The sequence below is a fragment of the Phascolarctos cinereus genome, unplaced genomic scaffold (genome assembly GCF_003287225.1).
Source record: "Phascolarctos cinereus isolate Bilbo 61053 unplaced genomic scaffold, phaCin_HiC Scaffold_726;HRSCAF=1367, whole genome shotgun sequence".
Taxonomy (NCBI): domain Eukaryota; kingdom Metazoa; phylum Chordata; class Mammalia; order Diprotodontia; family Phascolarctidae; genus Phascolarctos; species Phascolarctos cinereus.
Window position 1 is genome coordinate 426,585,733 of NW_027556098.1, and position 25,897 is coordinate 426,611,629.

At 38.3% G+C, this 25,897-nt stretch overlaps 1 protein-coding gene across 1 annotated transcript; it reads left to right on the plus strand.

Annotated features, from left to right (window-relative positions):
- Nucleotides 1-25: 25 nt before the first annotated feature.
- On the plus strand, nucleotides 26-25,897 carry LOC110197833 (vomeronasal type-2 receptor 26-like). Its single transcript, XM_020971874.1, is given in 8 exon segments — nucleotides 26-222; nucleotides 7,861-8,152; nucleotides 9,045-9,336; nucleotides 9,339-9,840; nucleotides 12,844-13,078; nucleotides 21,891-22,014; nucleotides 24,795-24,851; nucleotides 25,032-25,897. Coding segments are annotated over 7 exon segments (2,112 nt in total). The 5' UTR covers nucleotides 26-222; nucleotides 7,861-8,116.

Sequence of the window (25,897 nt, forward strand, 5' to 3'; positions counted from 1 at the left end):
CAAACCCACTGCCCTAATACTGGTTCTTCTTTTCCTATCACTATTGCTGCAGCTTCCTTTTTATGTGGGAAGACCAGAAAAACTTTCTTGTAAGCAGCAGATCAGCCCTGAAGTCTACAGAGATGGGGATGTGGTTATTGGAGGATTTTCCCCCTTGTTCTCAGTTGAGGTGACCAGTTTCACAGGATCTGAGCATCCACAAAAAGCCTGTAACAATTATCAGTAAGTGTGTTCTTGAGTTTTCCTTAACAATTATTGATTATCTCCCTGATGACCATCAAATGTCCCAATAGTAGAGACACACAAAGGAAAGACCACTTTCTCTTCTCTGAATGTCTTCCCTACTTTAAGGCTGATAAACACACATTGGGCAGCTAGGTGGCACAGTGGATAGAGCACCAGGCCTGGAGTCAGGAAGATACCTTCCTAAGTTCAAATCCAGCCTCAGACACTAGCTGTGTGACCTGAGGCAAATCATTTAACCCTGTTTGCCTCAATTTCCTGATCTGTAAAATGATGTGGAAAAGGAAAGGTAAACCACTCCACTATCTTTGCCAAGAAAATCCAAATGGGGTCACAAAGAATTGGACGTGATTGAAAATGACTGAACAACAACAAAATACACAACCCTACCCTCTTATGAGGTTGCACATGGGCCCCTTGTTTTTTCAACATGGCCATCGCTTTGGGAACTTTCTACGTGGTAGGCTCAGGGACAAATCAGACTGGAGTCATTATCCTTTGTCTTCTTGCCTTAACCAAATGTGTTTTTGGTTATTGTGTTTCTTATTTTTTCTCTTGCCTTCCTGTTCTTTCTCAGAACTGGAGTAGTCATATGAATGCCCTTACACAAGTAGTGCCCACCATGAAGCCAAGTTTTGAATCAGTAGCTCCATTTTCTTGGTTCCCAAGAACTGTCACTGCTTTTTAAATGAATATTCACAGTGGTTATCATTGTGAGCAGCAATACTGGGGGAATTTAATAAAGTCAAAGTCATTTGTAAAACAAATTGTTGGATATGTGGCATTTTTGTTAGTTTTGCCTGATGAGTAATGACACAGACACTCAAACATCTGTGGTCTTAGAAGGATCTATGACCTCGATAAGTCTACATGCCATCTAGTGCTGTGTATTGCAGCCTCTTCATGCCTGTTGGTGCTCTTGTTCATGTCCTCCTATAAGACCATGACAAGGTTAACTTCCTCATTTGGCATTATGCCCATTCCCCCTGAATACCTGGGCCACATCCAAAGACTAAGTTTGCTTCTTGCCACCTCCTAGCCCATCTTTATTAATCTCACAGTTGTTGTTAAGTTCCTTCATCTCAATTCCTCCTTGTCCTTTCTGGTTGGAAACATGATATGTTGTTGTTTGTTTATAATTATGACACATCTTTACTATTAATGATCCTAATTTTTAATTTCCTTGTCTATAATGTTCCTTGATTCACAATCACATAACACTGGGAGAATACTGATATTGAAAAGATTGGCCTGCCTTTCATGTAGAAGTTTCAGAATCATTAAAGACCCTCTGTAACTTCCTATTAAGTATTACAACCTGCTTTCCTCTTTCTTTTTGATTCTGGGCCCACTGAAGTTTCATGTGCCATTCCAAGACATATATACTGATGGAAAATCTCTATAAGTTGTACATGGAACTGCATGCCACAGTCTGGAGAATGGGCATTTTCTATCCTTGGCAAAAATACTTAGGAGATATTGTGTCTGTAAGTAATAATGTTTGAATGAATGATACAAATATGTGGTGAGTGTGGCCAATACTGGAGACATAGGTTGTCTTTCAGATATTCAGACATCATGAATGACACCCCACTTTCATCCCTACAGCATATTTTGTTGATACAGATTTATTTTGTCATTAGAACCATCTTGTAAACTAATGGGCTTTGTAAGGTGTTTTCCTTTTTCATGGGAACCAAAGGATCCGAAATATGATTGAATGTGTGACCCAATCTTATTGGGCTGGTACTTCAAACAATGAGTTACCCTGACTCAGATAGTAGAACAACTCAAATACCTTCCATGTGTTATATAAAACCCAGAATATGGAGATGAACATGCTTGATTCCTGAAATTCTTGTCATTTCTCAGCAACACAGGGACTTGTTTCCATCAGCTGGTATTTCTTAGCTTCTAGCACCATAGTCACTGGACACAATATTTTTCTCAGGCCTTTGTCCCACCTTGTGTCAATGCCTGGGCAATAGACTGAAACTTTGTACCTGGAGAGAAGGGGCAGCTAGATGGTACAGTGCATAGCTACCAGCCCTGCAGCTAGAAGGACCTAAGTTCAAATCCAGCCACAGATACTTACTAGTTTGTGACCCTGAATAAGTCACTTAGTCTTGCTTGCCTCAGTTTCTCATCTGTAACTGAAGAAGGAAATGATAAACCACTCCAGTATCTTTGCCAAAAAAACCCCAAATAGGGTCGCATAAAGTCAGACAGGACTGAAATGATTCAACATCTGAAGAGAACTGATATGCCAATTCAGCCCTAATGGGAAAGGGTAATGTAGCACATCCAGGACTTGCTATAAGTATGTATTTTAGGAATAAAATAATTTTTGTTTTCCAGGAACATTGATCTGATCTAGTAGAGTAGAGATGTCAGCCCTAAGAGAATCCTTGACCCTTGTGATTCTCATGGAAGATGATTGGTGAGTCAATGAATAAAGTGATTGGAGTGGAGCAGTGCTTTAAGGAATAAATGGGAAGTTAAGGGTTACTGTCAGGAAGAAATTTGGGTCTTCTCCACTATCTCCCTGTTATTATATTTCCCCATCTACTCTGCCCCTCTTTTTTTTTCTGTGAATCTTTTTTTTTCAATCTCTTTATTTATCTGGAGAAGGGAATAGTCTTAGTATGTGTTCCAGCTTCCTTCAAGTATTTGAAGAGCTCTCCTATGACAGAAAGATTACACTTGTTCTCTGTGGCCCCAGAGGGCATTGCAAGGCATAACAAGGCATTACATTAGGTCAAATTGTGGATTTTGACTTGAGGTAAGGAAAACCTTCCTAACAATTCTTTGTAAAAATCTTTCTTTGGGAGGCTGTGATGTGAGTTGCTCCTTATTAGAGATTATACATCAAAGATTTAATGACCACCTACAGAATCATAAAACTTCAGAATTGGATAGGACTTCAGCAACCATCTAGTCCATCTCACAGCTCAAAGGAAACCTCACAACAAAGTACTCAAGAAGTGGTCATCTAGCCTTTGCTTAATGACCTCCAATGAAGAGTAATTCATTACTTCCTTAGGCAACCCATTTCATTTTGGAATATTTTTAGGGTTGGGAAGGTGTTTCTCAAATCTAGCCTAAATTTGCCTCTTAACTACTTCTTTACATCATCCTGGCTTCATCCTCTGCCATGATATAAAATGTAACTAACTCTTCTTCTACATGTAGCCTTTAACATTCTTGAAACAAGTAATCATGTCCACCTCCAGGTAAACATCCTAGTTTCTTCAATCGATTCATGTTTAGAATGAACTTTACCATTCCCATTGTCCTCCTTTGAGGACTCTTAAGTTTTGAATGTAATTCCTAAGTACATTGCCCAAAGTAAAAATACTACTCCAGTGATTGTCTAGTCAGTGCAGAATAACTGTGACTATGCCCTGCAGTTTTAAAATGTTTGCTTTCCTTACTGCAACATAGTTGTGCTTCTTTCATGGCCATATCTCATTGTTGATGGATTGCATACCTCCAGATATCTTTAAGATAAACAATTATATAGCCAGGTCTCCACTTCTTGCATATGTGAAGACATTTTTTTTTTTAACTCAAGTATAATATTATATTTATATCCATCAAAAAGAATCTTCTTTAAATTGGCCTGATGATCTCACTTACCAATTTTTTTGGGCTCAGGAATGTCATCCAGTGTGTCATTTGTCCCCCTGCTTTTGTGTCATTTGTAACCTACAAGCCAGTTGCATTTGACTTTGACTCCCAGGAAAAAAAAATTGTAGGATATATGCTAATATTTAACTGACATGTAGAAAACAAAATAGTTATCATTAAGAACTGTCATAGTTTCATCAAGAATAGGTCATACCAGGAACATTTTCCTTTTTGACATCATTACTAGACTTGTAAATATGTTGAGTACTGCCTGTATCTTTTTTTTTTAAGCTAGGCAATGGAGTTAAGTGACTTGCCCAGGGTCACACAGCTGGTAAGTGTTATGTATCTGAGGCCAGATTTGAACTCAGATCCTCCTGACTTCAGGGCCGGTGCTCTATCCACTGCGCCACCTAGCTGCTCCTGTATCATTTTCATAGTTGAAAAAAAATACTTGACAAATTTTGTCATCTTCCTGACTCTAGTCATTTTTCCTGGCTGTCCCCCATGCCTGGAATGTTCTTATTCCTCATATCTGCCTTCTAAAATCCCACCTACTACAGGAAGCCTTTCCTGATCTCTCTTGAGGTAAAACAAAAGTGGACAAAGATATTACAGCTATTTGAGGTGATTAAAAATTGGAAATTGAGAGGGATTCCTATAAATTGGGGAATGTGTAAACAAGTTATGGTATACAAATATGATGGAATGCCAGTGTTCCGAACTGTTATCAGCACAATGACCAGCCACAATTTCAGAGTAATAATGATGATGCATGCTACCTATGTCATGATAGAGAGGTGAAGGGCTCAGAATGCAGAATGAGACCTCTTTTTTAGACATAGCCAATTTCTGTGATTTTAATTGTTGTGTTTTTTCTTGTGTTTTCCGTTGGGAGGAGGGGAAAAGAGATTTTGGCTGATTAAAATAAATAAAATGTTTTTAAAAAGAAAGATAAAGTCTCCAGATTAACATTGACCTTAACTTGTGACAATTGAGTATAATACACCAGATTTGGTCTTGCCAGGACAATATGCAATAACATCATTTTTATTATTATTCCTGAAAGTCAAACCTCTCAAAATGTAGTCCCAAATCACAATGGGATTTTGGTTGCCAAGTTATATATATATATATATGTCTCAAATTGAGGGTCCACTCAACTACATGCACTAATGTTATTGACACAAACTGCTTTCTAGCCATGATTTGTCTATCTTATTGAGAAATTGGCTTTCTGAACTCAAATATAAGACCTTATAATGATCCTTAATGAAAAGCATCTCATCTAGATTAGTCCTTCCAAAATTTTTATTTTTTTACATTCAATTGTTTTAAGTTTTTAATTCCAAATTCTTTCTTTTCTCCTCCCCTAACCATTGAGAAGGCAAGAGAAACAAAACCTTTTACAAATAAGTATAGTCAAGCGAAACAAATTCTTACATTAGTCGTGTCCAAAAAAAGAAAGCAAAGAAAATATGCTTTGATCTGCACTCTGATTCCATCAGTTCCCTATCTTTAGATGGGTGGTAGGTTCTATTATGAGTCCTTTGGAATTCTGGTTGCTCTTTTTGCTGATTAAACTTCCTGTCTTTCAAAGTTGTTTGTCTTTATAATACTGTAGTTATTGTATAAATGTTCCCCTGCTTCTTGCTTACTTCACTTTGTACCAATTCATATGTCTCCCCAGATTCTCCCCATAAACCCCAATCCTTTGTCATTTCTTATAACAAACCATCACTTTCATATACTGTAACTTGTTCAGTCTTTCCTCAATTGATGGGTAATTGGTGGGTAATCATGTCCATCTCTAGGTAAACATCTCTGTTCCCAACTCTGGAAATTCCATAGTTCCAGCAACAGCGGATTAAAGTACCTGTTTTTCCATAGCCATTTCAACATTGGTCATTTACATTTTTGTTAACTTTGCCAATTTGATTGGTGAGGTGCTATTTCAGATTTCTTTTAATTAATCAATGATCTGAAGCATTTTTTTGTACTCATTGATAGCCTGGATTTCTTCCATTGAAAACTCTCTACTCATATCATCTGGGTGTTTCTCCATTGGGGAAGGCCTATTAGTCTTACAAATTCCACTCAGTTCTCTGTATTTTAGAAATGAAATCTTTAAGAAATTTCCTGTGAAGAGTCATTCCAACTCCCCCCCCCAATTTTCTTCCCCTTTTCTCAGTTCAGCTGCACTGGTTTTGTTTGTGCAAAAACTTTTAAAGTTTCACGTAATAAAAATTATCTATTTTACTGCAGTGAACTTTTCTATTGTTTGGTCATGAACACTTTTCCTATTCATAGATATTGACAGGTAATTTCTTCCATAGTGTTCTAGTTTGTTTATGATATCACCCTTTATTTCTAAATAATATATCCATTTAGAGCTTATTTTGGTATATGTATGAGATGTTGGTCTATACCCAGTTTCTACCAGACTCTTCGTGAGCCTAGTTGGGGTTTCCTTGGCAAAAATCCTGGAGTCATTTGACATTTCCCTCTCCAGCTCATTTTATAGATGAGGAACTGAAGCAAACAGGGTCAAGTGAATTGCTAGTAAGTGTCTGAGGCTGAATTTGAACTATGAAGATGAGTTTTTCTGACTCCAAGCTCAACACTCTAACCACTATCCTACCTATCTTCACTCAGTAGTCTTATGAAAAACCAAGTCTGATTGCTTCCCTTCAGGTCTGAGTTGTGAACGTTCCTGACCTGAGTTTAGATCTGAGCAAGAATAGACTGCTAGACTCAGCCCCTATTAGCCAGATGGAAAGCTCTGATAATTTACAGTGGCAGAATGGTAGGCTCCCTTTTAGTCTGTGATTCCTGTCCTGATTATTGCTCTGCAAACTGGCTTGATGCTATAAATGAGATCCTGCACTGAGTCCTCAATCTGAGTCACACTGCTGCTACTGCCTTTTGAATTTCCTCCTATATTGATAGTCCACAAAGGGCCTCCCTGTCTGGGAAAGCCATCCTACATTTACAGGTCCCTTTCCCAATCTACCCTGGTTCTGTGATCCAGAACTAGCTAGCAGGCAGCAAAGCTACCAGTTCACACCTACGTTCATGACAGTGTTCAGTATGGGTCAGGTAGAGCCCCCAAATTGATCTGGGATCTCTTCTTGCTCTGGTGCTCAGCCTCTACCTGGGCACTGGAGTGCTTGGGATATATTCCTGGTCTAACTCTGTTTCCAGAATCTACAGATCTCTCTGCCTTTCTATGACAAACTAGGCTGGAAAAGTGACTTACCATGACTTGTTCTGGATTTCCTAATAAGGATTTGATGTGGTACATTTTCTAGATCTAGTTCAAGGATTTTGTACGAGGGAGTTCAGCCACATTGGTTCCTACTACTCCGTCATCTTGGCTCCACCTTCACTATGCCAACTGTGCTCCTTTCTCTGTAGACTTTGTAGGATGATGAAGGCCTTGAATCCATATCAGAAGAGGTCAGTTCAAGGAATTAGGAAAGTTTTTCCCCAAGAAGGAAAGACTCAGGGGGACATAATAGCTGTCTTCAAGTAGTTGAAAGGCTGTCACATTAAGAGACAGCAGACTTGTTTGTTTGTTTGTTTGTTTTTGCCACTACATGGCAACCAGGGGTAATGAGTGGAGAATTGAAAGAAGTCAATTTGGACTGTGTGTTAGTATGTAGGTGTATAACTGAAGAACTCTGACAATGAAAGGTGGAGTGGAATGAACTGCCACCGGAAGTTTGGTATTGCCCTACATTTGATATCATTCAATGCTACTGTGCAGATTATAGTAAGAATGCCTTTTGGCTGTGGATTGTACTAAGTGGCTGCTGAGATCCTACCCCTTACAATGCTAACATTGTGTGACTCTAATTCCATGAAAAGCAGGACTTCTGCCTAAGCTCTGGCCTCTGAGCTTTCAGTGCCTGACAGAGACCCTGAGTAATCCAAGATTTCTGAGTGACTTATTTCAGCTTAATGATCTTCTTATTCTCAATATAGGTGGCTGTACAAAAACTACCAGCAAGATTTGGTTTTGGTGTTTGCTGTAGAGGAGATAAACCAGGACCTTCATCTGCTCCCCAACATTACCTTGGGATTTCACCTCTATAACACCTACCACAGTGATGCTAGGACCTTGGAGAGCTCCCTGAGGCGGCTGTCAGGGCAAAACCAGACCATCCCTAATTACAACTGTAAGGAGCAGCACAAGTCTGTGGCTCTCATTGGAGGAGCCACATCTGCATTGTCTGTCCAGATGGAGACACTCCTGGCACTTTACAAGTTCCCCCAGGTAGGTGAGATTGAGGCTGTCACATGTTTCTTATGTTCCATTCAGGCCACTCAGTTTGGAAGAGGGTGAACCTGCCTTTGAACATTCTTCAGATTATGACACCAAGATAGAATTGACTTCATTTGGTTGATAGTGGCAGAAAGTACCTTACAATTTTCTACTAGAGGAAACTGAAGCTCAGAAAACTTCAGTGACTTGTCCATATTCACATATAAACTAAATAGAAGAAATGAGATCGGAACCCAGGCCTCATGGATCCCAGTTTGCTGTTCTTTTCTATTTTTCATAAACTATCTCAGTTTCCTCATCTGTAAAATGAGCTGGAGAAGGAAATGGCAAACCACTGCAGTATCTTTGCCAACAAGACCCCAAATGGGGTCACGTAGAGTCAGTCATGAAATGTCTGAAAACAACTGAAAATCGTCAGTCTACGAAAACTTGTGCAAGTCACACAGCTTGTGTCTGAGTATCTGCGGCCAGTTTTGAACTCATGAAGATGAGTCTTCCTGATTCCAAGCCCAGTGTTCTATCTATTGCCCTTTTGATAGAATAGACTGACATTAAAATTTTTTGATCAGTAAGCAATTATTTATTAGCTCTCTACTATGTTCTAGGCACTGTGTTAGGTGCTGAGTATGCAAGTAGAAATGGCACAATTCAGATTTGAAGAAAGTAGAGAAAACCATCAGACCATATAGGTATGACCTAAATAATATCCCTTATAAATATGAAGTGGAAGTGATGAATTGATTTAAGGGATTAGATCTGGTAGATAGAACACTTCAGGAACTATGAAAAGAGATTCAAAATATTGTAGAGGAGGCAGCAATAAAAATACCCCCCAAAAAAAAACAACAACTCAGAATGACCCACATTTTATTTTCTGCTTCAGATCATCTATGGCCCATTTGATCCTAGCCTGAGTGAAAAAGTCTACTTTCCTTCTCTTTATCAGATGTCACCCCAGGACTCTTATCTCCATGTGGGGATTTCCCAGCTGACATTGCATTTTAGCTGGAATTGGGTGGGACTGATTGCTCCAGATGATATGAGAGGTGAGAAATTCCTTAATGACGTGAGAAGAGAGATGGCCAGGATCGAAGTCTGTGTGGCATTCACAGAGAAGATCCCTGTCAGTGAGAGACGCCATGCTGAGGCACATGAGAATTCTGTGCCTAGGATTATAAATCATCAGCCGAACTGATTGTGATACATGGTGATGCAGATTCACTAATGATCTTTAGATGTTCATTACCCATTTTTCATATCACAGGGAAATTATGGGTCATCACATCTCACTTGGATATTACTATAGGACCTAAAAACTATCAGGGTTCTATTTTTAATGGAGCTTTAACATTTTCATATCAGACATTTGAGATTCTTGGTTTCAAAACTTTTCTCAGGACAGTTAACCCTTCTAAACATCCAGAGGATTTTTTACTTAAGTCTTTCTGGCATACAGCTTTCCAATGCCAAGATGGACCTACAGAACTGGACCCAGAGGAATGTTCACCCAATGCCTCTTTGGAGACTCTGCATGTGCAGCATTTTGACATGGCCACATCTGACCCAAGTTTCATCATCTACAATGCTGTCTATGCAGCAGCTTGGGCTCTCCATGAAATGCTCCTGAGCAGATGGGATCTAAGAAAGGTTTTAAAAGTCAGGTGCCTCAACCTTGGCAGGTAATGTTACCTAGAGGATGTTGCTTTTGAGGGCCATTTGGCTAAGAAATATTTTCTCCTCCTTTCTTTTTGGATTGGGTAGAAATGATTCTCCTTTACCATTTCTGTCTCCACTTATTTTGAGCGTTCAAGGTGTGAGCTTCTCTGATGATTTCTATCTCTGCTCCACAGTCTCTTTCTCAATGTAGAGGTAGAGAAACAGCCAAGGGACTTTCTGTCCCTGTGGCCACTAGGAGCCAAGATGATTCACTCAGGACATTCTTTGTTGTTGCTAGCTTAAAAAGCTTAAAAAGTACAAATGGTACCCATAAAGTGCATTAAGCTTTGAACCCCCATATGCTTCTTTTGAGCACTAGTCAATAAAGATTTACCAGCCTGTTGGATTTGGTGTAATCAGGCTTTAGTTGATTATTCTCACTCCATTATCACAGTCTCTTTATATCACATGTTGTTAAAGTCAGAAAAAATGCCAGTACTCTTGTCTGTATCTAGAAGATACAAGTAACCAGCAGGTAATCATTAAAATAACAGAGAAATCATTAGCAATGCTTGTTGAATGTGGCAGTGATCCTTAAGGGTAGGTTTTTCTGAGTAGCTTTAATTTAATCACTCTAAGCTAGTTCTCATTATGAAAAGAGTGTCATGCCTGGGAATAGGAAACACTCCAAATGACAAATGGCTTAGAGTCATTCTAGAAAGCATCCTTCATAAGATAGGGAGGTAGAGTAGTGGCTAGAGTGCTAGGCCTGGAGTCAGGCATTCAAATCCAGCCTCAGATTCTAACTAGCTGGGTGATCCTGGACAAGTTACTTTGCCTCTATCTTTTTCAGTTTCCTCAACTGTATAAATAAAATGGTACTACCTTTGAGGGTTGTTGTGAGGATTAAATGAGATAGTATTTGTAAAGTGCTCTGAAAACTTTAAAGCTGTATATAAATGCTGGCTATAAATGGTGGCCTTTTGGTTTCCTCCCCTTTCATTCTAGTCTTAGCTTGTTTCATCTCCTACAAGAGGGTCCGTAGGTTTTTGTAGTTAATACTAAACCCTCCTCCCCATTACTTTTTACTAATATGTGTACTTGTTAACCCACCTCCTCACCTTTGGAGTGGGCAGAGAAGGCTTCATTTGTCTTCTTTCACATTTATTTATTTTAACTGTAATTTATGCTTCCAATGCCTGGAATAGATTCAGGCACAAAAATAAGCACTTAGAAATATTTGTTAAATTGAAGTGAACTCAATTAAATGGAATGAAAAAAGCATGTTTGGTGAAGGATACAGTTTCTATGAAGCAATTACCGAGATTTGTAATAGAATGCCAGTTGGTGGTTGCCCTTTCTCAGAAAAAAGTGAATGGCTCGATGGGGGACATCAAATCATGTTTCCTTTATTCACAAGATTGAGGACTTTTTAGTCCCATTTTTTAGACACAGAGGAACACATCACCTTGAAGAAATGGTGTTAGCTAGTCAAAGGTACATTATTTTGGTGGAGGGAGAGTTAGGGAGAGTGAGAATGTTTTGTAGCAGCTGCAGTAGGAACATATGGGGAAGGAAAAAGGAGTAAGCATTTATCTAATACCCACTTTGTGCCAAGTTCTGTGCTACACCATATGACCTAGCTGCCTCTGAAGAGGTAGAAGAAAGTATGGGGAAACATTCAAGTCATGAGTGTGGTGTGTGAAAAGACACAAGACTAGGTGATGGGATGTCATATCGAGTAAGGAAAAAGTAAGATAATTAGCATTTAGATGACACCTCCTGTGTATCATGTATTATGCTAAGTACTTTACAAGTATTATTTCATTTGTACAAATCTAGTCTGAGTGAATGGGACAGAGTAGGTTAAAATCAAGCTGGAAAGATAAGTTGCTGCCACTTAGTTAAGGACTTTAAATGTCAAGGGGAGGAGGATTATTTTAGCTCTGTTTGTTTTTCATCCTACAGGGAAAGAAAATCACAGAAGAGTGAAACTAGGTAGGTCAGATCTATGAATTCAATTCAGTAAACCTTTATTAAGCACTTACTATGTGCCAGGCACTCTGCTAAGCACTAGGGATACAAATAAAAGAACAACAAAAAAAGATTCCCTCCTACCCTCAAGCCCTTTCAATATAATGGAGAAGACAATACACAAAAGGACACTGAAAAGGTTAAAGGAGGTGAGGATGATACCTGATGCAGGGGCATGGTGGAAAAACTAGAGAAGTCTCACAGTAGTGTAGACAGGTAAAAATTAAGATGTTCTGACCTGAGCTTCCACCTCAAATGGAGCTCTGGGAGTCTTGGATGGTTCCCAAAGGATAGGCATAGTAAGGACTCAATAGAGTTTGATTGTTTTGATTTTTTTTTCATTGTATTTGAATTTATTTAAAACAATACAAAATAAGAAAGAAAAAAACATTGTTATGTACATAGCAGAATGTAAGAGAAGATTTAATATAAAGCAATAAATTCCAGTTTCAAGAAAACCTATATAATAAGTACCTCACATTATTTTTAGAGCTGTCCATCATTTCTTTGTTTCCTTGTATGATTTCTTTTGTCCTCTGCTGTGCACTTTTTACTTTATTTTTCCCCTTACTCCTCCACCCCCAAGAAGACTACAATTATGCATGTACATATATATATATATACATACAAACATGTACATAGATATTCATAAACATACACATATATACACTCAAATGCATTTACGTAACTTACATTATGCTTATTTCTGCTTATCCTCTGTTTCTCTGTATAGCTCTGCAGATGCTCTGAATAGCATCTTCCTTTATAAATTCAAGTCTTCCCATAGTTTTCTAAATCCACCAGCTCATCATTTCCTATATCACAACAATATTCTTAAACAATCACATTCTATCTGGAGATTGTCTATGAGAGTTTTTTCCCCCCAATTTTTCTGCATTCCTTCTATTCTTGGTTATACAGGCTTTATAGAATTGTTACTCTGAACCACGTGATATTCCTGCCCTTTGACCAGTAACATGACCTCCTCTTCCCCTTCAACTCCACTCCTTCCTGAGGAAAGTCCAGTTCAACAACACTATTGGTGACCAGGTAGCTTTGGATGAGAGAAGAAACCCTGTGGCCAAATACGACATCATGAACTACTTGACTTTGCCTAATGATGCTGAATTTCTGGTGAAAGTAGGACAGTTTATCCCCCAGGATCCACCCAGTCAAGGCCTCACCATCTCTGATGAGAGCATAATATGGGGCTGGTCTGTGAAAAAGGTTAGGAACATTTTGAAGTCAATTTTACTCTTTTAATAATTTGAATATGTCTTGCCCTCTTTAGTCTCACATTATAGAATGCCCATATACTTTTCAGTTCTATTTCCTTCTTTCCAAGCTTTTGGATGATATAATTGTAATTATGATCAGGGATACTTCAAACAGTACCAGATTATTTTGACTCCTTCTTCCTTTCTGGAAGAGGCAGGACTGAATCTTAAACTCATCTAGGGCTTACCTGTTTCCACCATGTCCCTTTTCTTTTGCACACTAGAGTCTAGAGATTTCATTACCTAAACTGTATTGCAAGATTTAGCTCACTTGCAGTGTAGGAGACACATAATGATCAGGTCCATATGGCACTTGATCAATTTTTATTTATAATGACTAGTGACAATAACTAAACTTCATTTTGCACCAGGTTCCATTATTTTTAGTTGCCTCATATCAAAAAACAATTCATGGTGACACTCTGAACTTCCCATTACTGCTTCTTTGTTTCTTTGAGTTACCCAAAGAGCCAAACCAATTTCTTTAAATTTTCTAAATTGGTAATCCTTTGGCATAACTATTTAAACCAGAGCAAAGTGATAATCCTTTCTCTATCAAGCAATTAATTAACATTCATTTTATGAGACATATTTTGTAGTCTCATATTGATTGGGGAAGAAAGACATGCAACAACTTTCAAAGGGGCATTGCTTGAAACAATATTCCTCAATCTTTTCTATTCCAGTGGGATTAAGACCCTCTCTGAAATCACATTTTGAAAACTTCAAAAGCATTGACTTTCAAACCCTGAATTTATGCTGTGTCAGCACAAATCAACTCCAACTTTCTTTACTCTTCGACTCATTCTCAACTTTTCTCATTTCCTTACGCAACACTACTCTTTTTTTTTTCTACTTACTTAATTGCTGTAATAAACCCTTTTTTGGTTCATTAGTGGTTACAGATGCACAGTTCATACCAATTTCTTTAAGGGCTTTTGGACAATTAGAATTAGTTACAATCATAGTTTTGTTTTGTAAGTGATAGGCAAATAGATCCCCCAAACAGATCACTCAGTATAACAAGTTACTCATTGTAGGGTGCCCCAGATTTCAGTAAGCAGCATGACTTTGGAGAAGAAAGAATCTATCTTCTCAAAGTTAACCTCTTCTATGCTGGAAAAGCGTTCTTCCAGTTATTTTGGCAATGCCCAAGGGGATTGCTCAAACCCCAACATGGCACAGAATGGAACAGGATTGGTAGCTGGTCATTGTGCTTCATTCTTTAAAAGGACATCACTATGCTGGAGTTAAGTTTCAGTATTTCTGACTGTGGCTGATCAGAGCAATATAATCTCAGTATGTTCTATCACAGGTCGGGCACAAATAGTCCATGTGAGCATTTGGGATGGATTCTCTAAATTTGTGCATCTTTTGTTTCTTTTGAGCTATTTCAAATCTGCTTTAGTCATAGAGCACAACACTTTCTCTGATGTGGGCACACCATGCTGAGCAGTCCTGTGCCAGTGTCTCCCATATCACAAAATCAGTTCCAAAGTTGTTAAGAAAGACCTTGACAGTGTACTTATATCACTTCTTCTGACCACCTTGTGAACACTTCTCCTGTGTGAGTTCTTTATAAAATAGTCCTTTTGGCAAGTGTACTTTTACATCCAAACAATGTGGCCAGTACATTGGAGTTGCACTCTCAGAAACAGAGTCTGAATGCTTGGCAGTTTAGTTTGATGAAAGACCTCAGTGTCTGGTATCTTACCCTGCCACGTGATCTTCAGAATCTTCCTAAAACTATTCAAATGGAAGCAATTCAGTTTCCTAGCATGGAGCTTCATATGCTGTCCAGCTTTCATAGGCATATAACAATGAGGTCAACACAATGGCTCTGTAGACCTTCAGTTTGGTAGTCAGTCTAATACCTCTTCTTTCCCATACTTTTCTTTGGAGCCTCACAAACACTGAGCTAGCTCTGGAAATGCATGCATCAACCTCATTATCACTGTGTACATCCCTGGAAAGTATACTGCCAAGGTAAGTGAACTTATCCACAGCATGCAAAATTTCTTCATTTGCTTTAACCAATGGTTCAACATATGTATTGTGTGGTGACAAATTACACTACTGGAAAACTATATAGTAGAGATTATACTTTTCTAAAGGACTCAGGGTATAATTTTTTCTCTGTTTCCTTTCAAATCATTCAAAATCAAATGCATTTATTTTGTTTCAAAAATAATTTGAAAGTTCTTTTTCTTATCAAAACTTCAGTATTTTGTAACGAAGTACTATGCTCATTTTAGTTTGATCTTTTCTAATTTGAACACCGTCTATTAGGTGTGCATGCACTTAATTTATTTCTGTATCTTATTTTTATATACATATTCTTGTTTAATTCTATTTTCAATGATTCTTTCCCTAACTTAGGCCATAGCCTTATACAATTTGAACTTATTTTCACTAAACAATTGATTTCAATGCAAGTTTTACTTTACAGGAGTTTCTAATTTACATAAAGAATTGATTTAAACTACAGTAGTGTATACCTAACTGAATGCAGAATTTCAAAGAATAGCAAGCAGAGATAAGGAGGTTTTCTTAAGTGAGCAATGCAAAGATGCAGAAGAAAACAATAGAATAGGAAAGAGAAAAGATCTCTTCAAGAAAACCAGAACTATCAAGGGAAAGTTTCAAGGGACTTAACATAGCAGCAGAGATTAAGAAGATATGGCAAGAATACACAAAAGAAGTATACAAGAAAGATCTTAACATCAAGATAATAATGATGCTGTGGTTACTGATCTAGAGCCAGACTTCCTGGAGAATGAAGTCAAGTGGGCTTTCCAAAGTATTGCTAACAATAAGGCTAGTGAAAGTGATGGTCCAACTGAGCTATTTAAAATCCTAAGTGATGATGTTGTTGAAATGCTGCATTTGATACGAAGCAAAATTAGAAAACTCAACAGTGGTCACTGGATTAGAAAATATCAGTTTATATCCCAATATTAAGTAAGGGCCAATGCTAAGGAGTGTTCAAATTATCAAACAATTGTACTCATTTCACACATCACCAATGTTATGCTTAAGATTCTGCAAGTTAGGCTTCAGCAATTTGTGCACCAAGAATTACCAGAAGAGTAAGCTGGCTTTTGAAGAGGCAGAGAAATTAGAGACCAAACATTCGTGGGATCATGGAGAAAGCAAGAGAGTTCTAGAAAAAAAATACTTCTGCTTCATTAACTACACTAAAGCCTTTGACTGTGTGGATCACAATAAAATATGGCAAGTCCTCAAAGCAGTAGGAGTACCATAACATCGGATTTGTCTCCTGAAGAACCTGTATGGGGGCAAAGACATAACAGTGAGAACTGAACATGGCACAACTAATTGGTTTAAGATTAGAAAAGTGGAAAATATGTATATTATCACCTTATTTTTTAAAGTTATATGCAGAGTACATAATTTGAAATGCCAGGCTGGATGAATCAAAAACTAGAATTAAGGTTGCCAGAGAAAATATCAACAATCTCAGATATACAGATGATGCAATCTAAGTGAAAAGGAATTAAGAAACCTCTTAATGAGGTGAAATCGGAGTGTTTGAAAAAGCTGGTTTGAAGCTTAAAACAAACAAACAACAAACTAAAACCTAAGATCTCAGCAACTAGTCTCATCACTTACTGGAAAATAGAGAAGAAATGGAAGCAGTATCAGATTTTATATTCTTGGGCTCAAAGATCACTGCAGAGCATAACTGCAGTCATGATAATTAAAAGACACTTGCTCCATGGAAGGAAAGCTATGGCAAATCTGGACAGTATACTAAAAAGCAGACATCACCTTGTCAACCAACGTCTGTATAGTCAAGACTATGGTTTTTCTAGTAGCAAAACATGGTTGTAAGAATCAGACTATAAGGAAAGCTAAGTACGGCAGAATTGACACTTTCAAATTGTGGTGCTGGAGAAGGATTTTGAGAGTCCCTTGGACAGCAAGGAGGTCAAATCACTAATACCTAAAGAAATAAATTCACACTGTTCACTGGAAAGTCAAATATTGAAGCTGAATCTATAATACTTTGGCCACATAGTGAAAATATGGGACTCACTGGAAAAGACCTTGATGCTGGGGAAGATTGAAGGCAAAAGGAAAAGGGGACAGCAGAAGATGAGATGAATATGATAGTATCATTGAAAAAAATGAACATGAACTTGGAAAGACCTCAAGAGATAGTGGAGGATAGAAGGGCCTGGCATGCTATAGTCCATGGGGTCAAGAAAAATTAAACATGACAGAAGAACAACAAATTCAACTGAGTATTCTAGAAGGTTAAGAGGATCAGCCCCAGTCATGCAGCTATTGAACAACTTGACTAGTATCACTGAACTCTTCAATTCATAACAAGCTCTTCAGCATCATTTTTTTAAACAAGCAATTTTTAAATATCCATGATTGATCCTATCTCTGCTAGTTCTCAAATCCAAGGGACGTTCCATTCTACCACTGAAGACTTTTACTTGGATTTTACTCTCTTATTCATGGAGAACAGAGGATCAATTCTGTAGCATGCTTACCAAATAAACTATGATTTCCTGACCAAAACATATTTTATTAGTCTTAGGGAACAACACACTTTCCCCCATGCCATGAATGATTTGACCTGTTATATACATTTTTTCCTTTTAAAATATTTTATTGATGCTGGTTTCTTTATTCATATAGCTATAAAGTCATTATCTTCCTTCCCTCTCACCAAAATGCAGTCCTTTCTTGTAATGCTGAGTACAGCAAAACAAATCAACAAGTTGGTCATTTATGTTAACATATATATATTTTTTCTTTATCACCTAGAATCTCTTCTAAAACACTGGAGATCACATGCCTTAAAAAGTTCCTGAATTCACACTTGTTACTACACTGAACAGAATTTTGATGATTTTCAACTAAAATTTGCTTCATAACTATTCTCCTGGTTCTGCTTATTTTGTTCTGCATTAATTAATACAAATCCTCGTGTTTCCTTGGATTCTTCATATTTTTCATTTTTGTGATGCAATTATATTCCATCACATTCCTTTTCAATAATTCTGCCATTTCCCAATAAATAGGCATGTAATAGCCTTCAAGTTCTTTGCTACTTCAAAAATGCTACTATACACTTTTAAACTAGTCACAAAAGATTCTAAAATGGTTTATACCCTTTGGTTCAGCTATTTCTAAGCCTGCATCTCAAAGGAATTAGAGAAATGTACAAAAATCTTGATAGCAACTCCTTTTTATGGTGGCCAAAAGTTGGAAATTCAGAAACTGATAAACATATTGTGGCATGTGAATATAATCAAATACTGTTATGCCATCAGAAATGTTGAAATAGGTAACTTCGGAGGAAACTAGTAAGACACTATGAACTGATGCAGTCAAATGAACTGAATTAAGTGAACGATTTATAGAGTGATAACAACATAGGGAAAAAAACATCTGTGAAAGACTTCAGGACTCTGACAACAGAATGATAATCCTCAACTCCAAAAGAGTGGAGATGAAACAAGTAATTAAACTCCTGACAGAGAAGCAATGAACTTGAAATGCAAAAAAAGGACATACAGTTTCAGACATGGTCAACGTGGAATTTTTTTTTCTAGGCTAAACAGCCATGTTTTTAAAACCTTATTTTGTGTGTGTGTGTGTTGCTGGTTATTGTTGTTTGTCCATTTGTTTTGATTTTTTTGTTTTTGGAAGGTTAACAGTCAATAAGCATTTATTACATACTTGCTATGTGCCACGCAATGGGCTAAGCACTGGGGATACAAGAAAGGCAAAAGATAGTTCCCGTTCTCAAGCAGTTCAAAATGTAATTGGAGGGACAATGAATAAAATCATGTATAAATAAGCTGCATATAGGATGAATAAGAAGTGAGAGATGGAAGATGCTAGAATTAAGAGGGGTTGGGAAAGACTTCCTGTAGAAGGTAGGATTTTGGTTGAGACTTGAAGGAAGCTAGAAAAGGTGGAAATGAAGAGAAAGAGCATTTCAGGCATGGAGAACGATGAGAGAAAATGCTCAAAGTAGGAAGAGAACTGATAAATAATAAAGCACACATACATTCATACGCAGAAAAAAAGTAGTGCTGATCTAAATATTTTTTAGTAACTGGGACATCCCCTATGTCTTTGGTCTTGGAGGATATGTGCATTATAGGGTATTCACTGCTAAAAAAAAAAAAGAGGGTCTGTAGCTTAATGACTTTTTTTTAGTATAATTAAAATTATTGTCTGGAATGTTTGAACCAATTCCAAACTACACTAACACTGAATTAATGAGTCAGAATTCTATAGTCCTTCCATTTCCCATTTTTACCTTTTGTCATCTTTGCCAATCTGGTAGATCTGAGGTGAGGAATCAGCATGTCAAATGAGCATCTCTTAGTTTTGGTGAATGAAGTGTTTTGTTTTCATAGAGGAATTGATAGTTTGTATCACCTTTCTACAATACTAACCATTCAGACAGAGCCGAGATGGCAGAGTGAAGGTAGGGACTTGCCTGAGCTCTCCTGCTAACCCTCCAAATACCTCCACAAATAACTCTAAACACATTCTAGAGCAGCAGAACCCACAAAAAGATGGAGTGAAACCAACTTCGAGTCCAAGACAACTTGGAAGGGCAGCAGGAAAGGTCTGTTGCACTAGGGTGAATGAGGAGCACACTCAAGCAGAGGCCATGCCAGCACAGACTCGGCCCCAGCAAATCCAGAGCAGGCCTTGGGGTGATTGAATCAATGGCAGCAGTGGTAGTTTCCAAACCTCTTAGCCCACAGATACCAAAGACAACTTAGAAGGGCAGCAGGAAAGGCCTGTCATGTCTGAGTGAGAGTGGATTACAGTCTAGCACAGGCCTTGTCAGCATAGCTGAGGCCCTAGCAAACCAGGAGAAGGTCTTGGGAATGATTAAATCAGCAGTGGCAGCAGAACTGACTGCTTCTGGAGCTGTTGGCCCACAGACAGTAAGGGGGTCAAACAACTGGTCAGAAGGAAATTACAGAAGTCTCTTTGTTAGCACTGAGGCCGGACTCTGTTGCTTTGCCCATAGGTGAATCCTGCTCGCAGTGCTGGGTGGCAGTGTCAGATGAAAGGAGTACTAGCACAGCAGAGCTTGTGGCCACAGTGCAGGGTGGAAACTCCTCACAGTTCCAGGCAGAAAAGAGTGCGTGTGTTACTCACAGACAAGAGCACTGGCCAGGAGAGTGGTAAACACACCTTTCCTTGGATCATCCCACCTTGGAAGAACTGAAAACTTATAGATCCCTAGAAATATCTCTGAAAATAGCTGCACAAAACCCCTGAAGCTTGGGACAGTTCACCCTCCACCCTGTTAGCAATGCTCTATCTTAACAAAGTTAAAAAGTCAAGTAATAGGCTGGGGAAATGAGCAAACAATGGGAAAAAAAACTCTGATTATTGAAAGTTACTATGGTGATAAGGAAGATCAAAACACTCAGAAGACAACAAAGTCAAAACTCCTACATCGAAAGAATCCAACAAAAATATGAATCAGTCCCAGGCCACGGAAGAGCTCAAAAAGGATTTTGAAAATCAAGTATGAAAACTAGAGGAAAAATTGGGAAGAGAAATGAGATTGATGCAAGAAAATAATTAAAAAAACAAGTCAACAGCTTGGTAAAGGAGACACAAAAAACACTGAAGAAAATAATACCTTAAATAAAGTAACCATTCTTATTATCATAGAAAAGAAAACCACTATTTACACTGTAGAGTACTTCAATTAAAAAAGTGAGGAGAGAACTTTATTTTGTCCAAACTTACATATAAAGTCAGAGAGAAAGATTGCCCGTGGAGATAGACTGTTCCTGTGAAGCAAGAGGAGTTCTCAAAATAAGCCATTTCCCCCAATTATTTAAAAGGAACATGCACATACCCCACCATATATAATCATGCTGTATTAACAACCAGTCAGGCATGGAGTTTGGGAACAGCTTGTTGATTTTGGGGGTATAGGGATATTCCTAATGTCCTAGTTTGTTAGTGGCTTGAGGATCCAAGATTGGAAGAAATATATTAGTCTATTAGTTATCTTTGCCCAAAAACTGGATTGGAGGATGACTGAAATATAAACAACACAATGGAGATTTATTCTACACTATAATTTCTCATGTAAAGAGAGGGAAAAGATAAAAATCTTCTCCATAATCTCACAGTATTTTTAACTGCTTTTCAATTTGGTAATGTCTCTTTTTCCAATCTTTATCAGACAAATTTCCTGCAAAAATATTCTCCTCGATCAAACATTATACTTATGAATCTCTCATTGAATTTTTTTTTTAATCTTTAATTTCATATTAGGGTCATTGTCTATTTTATCTTCCATGATTATCTCTCCTTTGTCTAATTTAGATTTCTTCCCCTAGCCACAATTGTAAATAATAATTCATTCCATTCTAATATTTTTAAATGATGTGACATTTCATAATAAGTGATATCTCTCTTTTAAATTTATCCTGGCATATGGTGCAAGATGTTGATCTAAATCTCATTTCTGTCATATAGCTTTCTGGTATTAACAAAGTCATCTTCTTTATTTGTCTTGTGTCAAACAGTTAATGCCAAAGTAGTTGATGCCACCGAATTTTTGAACACTAAGTTACATAGAGTGCTTGATACATTTTTATTGTCTAGTGAACTGTCCAATTTTTTCTGCTACTTTTTTTTTCTAAAGTAGAAACTGTTGTTACTATTTTAATCCAGTGCCAATTGTTCTGCGGCTCCATGCATTTCTTATCTTTGTTACCACTTAGACTCCCAAGGCTGTGTGCACTGAGAGCTGTGGGATTGGATTCAGGAAAACTGCTCATGAAGGGGAGCCTGGCTGTTGCTTTGACTATGTCTGGTGCTCAGAAGGAGAAATTTCTAATCAAAAGGGTAAGTGTCTGAAGATTACACAATTTACCAACATCAAAGACCTTCCTTTCCCTAATCCAGTGGAGGAGAAAAAAAAATAGCATTGAGCTTCTGTAGCCAGATGCAAATCACGTGGGCATTCCTATGTGAGGCATATTTTATTGAATATAGTAGGACAGTAATATTTCTAAAGCACTTAGCACAGTGCCTGGAACATAGTGGGGACCGTATGAAGGCTAGGTGGTGGTGGTAGTAGTAGTAGTAGCAGTAGTAGTAGTAGTGGTAGTAGTAGTAGTAGTAGTAGTAGTAGTAGTAGTAGTAGTAGTAGTAGTAGTAGGCAGAGTGGTTGTGGTGGTCATGGTGGTTGTGGTGTTAGGAGTAATCATCGTCATAGTTGTTGTAGTAGTACAGTTTCCCTTTTGGTCACATGGATTTATGATCAATAGGTAAAGAGAAGAAGAGGATGATCATTGAATCTGAATCATTTTGAATATATTTCACAGTAAAAGTTTCTATTAAGGTCATGCTAAAGAATTTCCTAGCTGAAAGAGATTTTTGTCAGACAGAAAAATCTGATGTGGGTGTTGAGATCAGATAGGGGCTAATGTAAACTTCCAACTGGAGGATGGAGGGTCAATTTCAAGTAGAGTTATTTGTAGCTTATGTATACAGATATTGATATGGTTAATTCAAGACGTCATAGAAAAATATTTAGTAATTGTGTTTATGATTTTTTTAGTTGTAGTAGCCACAGTCATAGTTGTCATTATAGTAGTAGTGTGTAGGTGACTTAAAATATTTCATTGAATTTAGCACAGTGTGCATGGAATAAGTGCTTGACTATTAATTGGTTGATAGGATTGAAAGCTACTAAGAATAATAGCCATAATAATATACATTATTTATATAGTGCATTAGGTTTTGCAACACACTTTACCAATACCTCGTCTTAAACACACAACAACCCTTGATGGTAGATATAACTTGTGTCAGTCACAGATTCTCAGACAGAGGCAGTCAGCTATTCCAATCCACATCCAATCAGTCATTCTGCAATAATCCTGAGAAGTGATAATCTGCCTCTCTATTTGCTGATCATTAAAAGTGAAAGCCAAAGTACTACTGACAGTAGATACTTTTCAATACTATGCAGTGCTTGATAACAATGTAGTCAGAACTCTGTTCTGGATCCTCAGATCTTGATTACATTAAGAGTTTTAAAATAGGCCAGTTTTATGTCTACTCTGTCATCTAACCAAGTTTGACTGAATGAGTTTGATTCAGAATGTCTCACTCCATTTCCTCCTTCTGCCTTTTGGTACTTCTCCTCCAGACAACCAGAACCCTCTAACTACCTGCTGATTACATAAAATCAACCAGCACATCCCACTATCCAGCTAGAACTCCAAGATCAGGAACTTTCTAGACACAGAATTACAGTAACTCACTAGAGGAAGAAACTTTATAAATCTCTTAGTTCAATCTATACTTGATTGAGAATTCATCCTTTGACACCATCAATGAAGGCTCGGTCTTCTGGCCTTTGTGTCAGGATCTTGAGGGGAAAAGCCTCCACTGCACCTTGACAGGCAGACCATCTCACTTCTGGACAACTCCAACTGTGAAGATCTTGTCATTCCTGATGCTGGACCAAAATTTACCTGTCTTCCAACAACTGAGTCTAGCTCTGTCCTCCAGAGTCAAACAGAATAACGACAGCAACAGTAGCAGCAGCAGCAACAAGTAGCATTTAAGGTTTTCAAAGAGCATTTACTTAAGTTGCCTCACTTGGTTCTCACAATGACCTTGTAAGTTAGGTGTTATTATTACTCCCATTTCAAGGAAGAAGAAATAGAAGCTGAAAGGGGTTAAATGATTTGCTTCAGGTCATACTGATATGTAGTGTCTTCTTCAGGATTTAGGGGAGCTAAGTGGCATAGTGGATAGAGTGCTGGGCTTCCCTCAAGGAAGCCTTGAATTCAGATCTGGCCTCAGACATTTACTACCTGTATGACCCTGGACAAGTCCCTTAATCCTGTTTACCTGAGCTGGAGAAGGAAATGGCAAACCACTACAGTATCTTTGCCAAGAAAATCCCAAATGGGCTGATGAAGAGTTGGGCGTGACTGAACAACAACAGCACTTTATGGATATTTAAGTGGAGTGGAGAAGAGGAGAGAGTTGAGGACAATGGAAGATTTTTGACCTCATTCATTATAAGAGTGGTGGTGCTCTTGGCAGAAATAGGGAAAGTAGGAAGAGTGTTGGTCTTCCAGTTGTCCAGCCTGTGTGGAGACATTCTGGGCAACCTTGGATCAGAGGGAAGTCAGAGAGGGAATAAATACCGATTCTTTGGTTTGACAATTTTCAAGATGTCTTCCACATTCCTCTCTTCCATGCCCCCTTGGGTGGAAATGACCAGTCTTACCGACTTTTCATGAGAGAACACATTGTATGTCTCGTATCAGTGCCTTTGCCTTCAAAAGAAATAGGAATATTAGGAAAATGGACCATTCAAGGAGAAATGATAGCAAAAACTAGTTCCTGTCAATCTCAAATGATACATACCAATAATTGAAGTCATCTAAATACATGAAATTATGAAGGATTTGAATCAATTGAATCAATGCTTTTTAACTTCTAGGAAACTGAGTTTGTCCTGTCTCAATTAAGATAAGATGTGGAATATCTGGTGCACTTGGATCCACAGGGAATTATTTTGGGTTAATGTGATATCCTATTATGGCCATAGGAAGAATTTTTTGACCATGTTACAATGACACTCTATTTGTGCCCTGTAGATGTGGACCATTGTGTGAAGTGCCCAGTATATCAGTACCCAAATGAAGAAAGGAATCAGTACCTCACCAAAGTAGTGATTTTTCGAGAGGCAGCTAGGTGGCACAGTGGATAGAGCACCAGCCCTGAAGTCAGGAGTACCTGAGTTCAAATCTGGCCTCAGACTAAGCACTTGACAGTTACTACCAGTGTGACCCTGGGCAAGTCACTTAACCCCAATTGCCTAAACAAACAAACAAACAAACAAAACAAAGTAGTGACTTTTCTTGCCTATGAAGACTTTTTGGGAATCGCTCTGGCCTGCACAGCTATTTTCTTCTCCTTCCTCACAGTTCTGGTATTCCTGGTTTTTGTGAAGTTCTGGGACACTCCCATAGTCAAAGCCAATAACCAAGACCTCAGCTACATTCTCCTCATCTCCCTGACCCTCTGTTTCCTTTCTTCTCTGTTCTTCATTGGGCGACCTACTAATGTAACCTGTCTATTTCAGCAAACAACATTTAGGATTGTGTTCACTGTGGCTGTTTCCTCCATTTTGGCCAAAACCATGACTGTGACTCTGGCCTTTAAGGCTACAAGACCAAGAAGCTGGATTAGGATACTGGCGCAGCCTAGGGTGTCCAATTCTCTTCTCCTCATATGTTCTATGATCCAAATGACAATCTGTGGCATTTAGCTGGGAATGTCTCCCCCTTTCCCAGACACAGATCCATGCTCTGAACCTGGATACATCATCACTGAGTGTAAAGATGGCTCCACCTTTGCCTTCTACTGTGTCCTGGGCTACATGGGTGTCCTGGCCTTGGGCAGCTTCATGTTATCTTTCCTTGCCAGAAACCTCCCTGACACCTTCAATGAAGCCAACTTCATCAGTTTCAGCATGCTGGTGTTCTTCAGTGTCTGGATCTCCTTCCTCCCCACATACCAGAGCACCAAGGGGAAGGCCATGGTGGCTGTGGAGATCTTTGCCATCTTGGCCTCCCGTGCTGGCTTATTAGGCTGCATCTTTATCACCAAGTGCTATGTGATCCATCTGAAGCCACACAGGAACACCCTGCAATGGATAAAGAATAAAGGAGATTCTGGAGCCAGGAATAGATCTTAA